Below are 3,412 nucleotides of genomic sequence, written 5' to 3'. Positions count from 1 at the left end.
AACCTGCCTGCCTGCCTCTGCCTACAGCTCCTGACTTGGGAAGGAGGGTGGGCGCACCACAATACCAGTTGACTCAGGGGACCATTTTCCCTAAACTGATGCTAGTCACAGATGAAGTGTACATTAGCAGTATCAGACATAATCAAATGTGTGCTGGGATATGGGAGGATGAGATGTTTCCTGGAAATGCCATGATTTAGCATTGCCACACAAATTAGGAGTTCTTGCTGCAGAAATTAGTTCCACTAAGCCGTTGAGTAGACAAGGCCTGAAATACAGCAGAGCTGGTGCACTTATACATATTCACTTTTCTAAAACCACCTACTATTTTCAGCTATATGCCCTGCCCCTATAATGAGGGAAACAATAACATCTTTCCTATGAATGAAACATTAACGTTTCCACAGTGCACATAGTTTTCAACCTTCTTCTTCTGTTATTACCCCATGAGCCTCAGCTAATTTACAGATTCACAGATTTTCAGGCCAAAAGGAACGATACAGTCATCTGACCTGACCTTCTCTAACACCTAGGCCATGTTATTTCAGACTTGTAATTTCTGTATTGAATCTATAAATTTGGGTGGAAGTGAATGAAAAGAGACTGATTTATCCCAGTTCTGAGTTTATGGTTAAATATTAACACTTTATGTAGCAAAAAGGTATTTTTCTTTGTATTATATTTTATGTTGCATAATTTTCTTGAGTATCTACCCTGTCTTTCAAAAAAGTGGGGGAAATATATACTTCCCTTTTTTCTATCATTTTTTTTTTGTTCTGTAAAAATGTATAAATGTGGACACAGATACCTTTGTAGCAGAATTCACTGATGACCCTTTTTCCAGTAACGCCTGTACCAGTCCCACATGGCCTTCTTTGGCAGCCAGGTGTAAAGCATTGAGTCCATTCTGAAAACAAAAAGGCTAATATCAGTCATGAATATCACACACCTAAAAATAAGCAATGTCATTATACTTAGCTAAAGGATGAAGACTAATGTTTAGAACTCTTTCATCTTCTAGATCTTGTCTTTATAGGTCTAATATTTCTGACTGCACTAGCTGAACCCACATACCATATGCCACTCCAGTAACAACTCTTTTCCCATAGCAACAATCATAACAAACTACATTTGCAAAAGGCAAATATTCAAAAGATATTATTTTATCTTTGATCATTCTACATTCCTCCATTTAGCAATCTATCTTGGATAAGTATCCCATTACTTTAGTTTCTGAGCACATCTGAATCTTTAATATACTCAGCATACCTCACACAGTATGCCTGTGAAGCCACAGAAAGGCCAAACTTACCCAAAGTCACACCTGACTTCTGCCTGATGGACCAGGCAATTGAACCTACATTTTAGTCTTAGCATAAGGTTAGGCTAATGACTTAAACCACTGCATCCTCCATTCACTCAGTGTCTAGATATCATTCAAGTTTCTAGAAATGCAAATACCTGTGCAAGGGTAGATCAAACTGCTTGCTTATTATTGACAGCATGCAAATTATAATTGATGTTTAGCTTTATACATCCGGTGAATTAAATATTAAAAATTAAACATTCTATTTACATGACCCCATTCAAGAAACAAGAGAAAGCTGAAGAGGCAAGAAGCAGGCTTTCCAATAGAACCTAAGGGAATTAGGCACCCAAGACCACTCAAATTCAATGGATTTTGGGCAACCTGTTCCTTTGAAAAATTCCAGCCATTATAGCTGTTTAGTTTCCTTTGTACTGAAGGAGGAGGAGGAGGAGGAGGAGGAAAATGCTATTATACTTAGATTCAAACCCTATTTTTCATAGCCTTATGATTGTCTTCACAGTACATCAGGCAGGTGACAGCTACATATACTGTCATTGCCTTCAAGCACTCGGTTGTTTTGCCATATTGCAAGCATCATAAACATCAGAAAGCAGTAAGAGCAATGTTGTATAATATTCATCACTTTATTTGTCTCAAAACAGGTCACAGGAAAGTACAGGTTTGGAAGGAACAAGCAAGCAGGCTTCTGGTCGTTTATGGTTCATCCTCACAGACAGTTTGAGATCATTGTTTTCAGTGGGACTCTGAGGAGCAACGCTGAGAGAAGTCTTAATGGGAGCAGGTTCAGTGTCCATCAGCAGAACAGAGGCATATTCATTTCTGAAGCAACTCCATGGAATTCTGCTTTCATGTGAGAGAGAGGAGCAGACTTTATAGGCAACAGAAGTTGTAGTGGAGTTACAAAAGAATGAATTTGAGCCTGTTGGTCTTAAGCTATGGAAATTTACCTTGTATATCTGTGATGCTTGCTGGCATGACATCAGTCTTATCAATTATTTTAGAACACTTAAGTGTAGCATGTCACACTGAGAATCAGGGGCTATCTTCAATTGTTCTGAAGACTGACAATGTCTATTCCATTTACATTCAGCAGGCTACCCTACCTCAGGTGACCCTTTAAAAATGTGGGTTCAAATCCCCTCAGGCAAAGGAGAGACTTGAACATGGGATTCTCAGCCAAGGGAGAATGAACCCCTTCATTCTTTTGTGTTGGATATAGGCCTTCCTCCACCATTTTTATTTTTGTTAACCAAAATAAAATTATAAAACATTTTCATGCATTTATTATTCATTGAAAAAATTCACACCCAGGTGTGTTTGTGTGAGTTTCTTTATGACTACCAGGAATCATTTGGCTATATTATTATTCCTTACTGTAATTCAAAGTTTGAAAACACTGTTCTATAAGGACAGAGAAATAACATTCTACTAATTATTTTATGCCAAATAATTATCACTAGGTATAATCCCATAGCTATCCCAGCACTGTAAGCATGAACTTGAAGGCCATGTACAGACATTACACTTTTACCGGTATAAGTGATGGGAAACCAGTCTATACCTGTAACACAACAGAAGTTTGGTGCACACAGGATGGTTTAAAAATGGCAGAACCCTACAATTTGCCCCTCAACCAAAGAGAGAACATGTGCTCTGCTCACTGCTGATCTAAACTATGCCACTTACAAAAAACCTCAAAACAGACTGATTCTGCCTCAGGCTTTTTGAATGTCTGTACTTAGCAAAAAGTGAAATTTGGTTTCTTGAGGTCGCACACAACTGATCTATTACCACAAAAAACCCACTAGTGTACTAGCCACTCTTCATCCATTACAAATGCTACTGGAACCCTGATCAAGTGACGAAGACATAGTAAGGGAGAGCAAAGAGAACATGATGTGAAGGCCCTGTTATGTACAGGCATCCCCGTGAGTGCAAATAAACACAAACAAGGTTTTTACATATTTTAGTATTCCACAGAGCACAGAGGCAGTAGGATATGTCCCTGTGCTGGATCCATAGCCCTGCAACTCTGTGTTAAAAAATGTGTATTTATACCTTAGAACCGGGGGGGGGGGGGGG

At 38.8% G+C, this 3,412-nt stretch overlaps 1 protein-coding gene across 15 annotated transcripts in view; it reads right to left on the bottom strand.

The window, feature by feature from the left end:
- The window catches only part of ANK2 (ankyrin 2), a 779,379-nt gene that overhangs the window by 363,994 nt on the left and 411,973 nt on the right, over positions 1 to 3,412 (bottom strand). For all 15 annotated transcript variants that reach the window (XM_019521994.1, XM_019522000.1, XM_019521987.1 and 12 more), the window contains exon 3: positions 809 to 907. In XM_019521994.1, coding sequence (XP_019377539.1) covers positions 809 to 907 — 99 coding nt within the window. The remainder of the gene's footprint in view (positions 1 to 808; positions 908 to 3,412) is intronic.

This window comes from Gavialis gangeticus, unplaced genomic scaffold (assembly GCF_001723915.1).
Source record: "Gavialis gangeticus isolate Ggan-Ray unplaced genomic scaffold, GavGan_comp1, whole genome shotgun sequence".
NCBI lineage: Eukaryota > Metazoa > Chordata > Crocodylia > Gavialidae > Gavialis > Gavialis gangeticus.
This window is presented reverse-complemented; position numbering and strand designations above follow the sequence as displayed.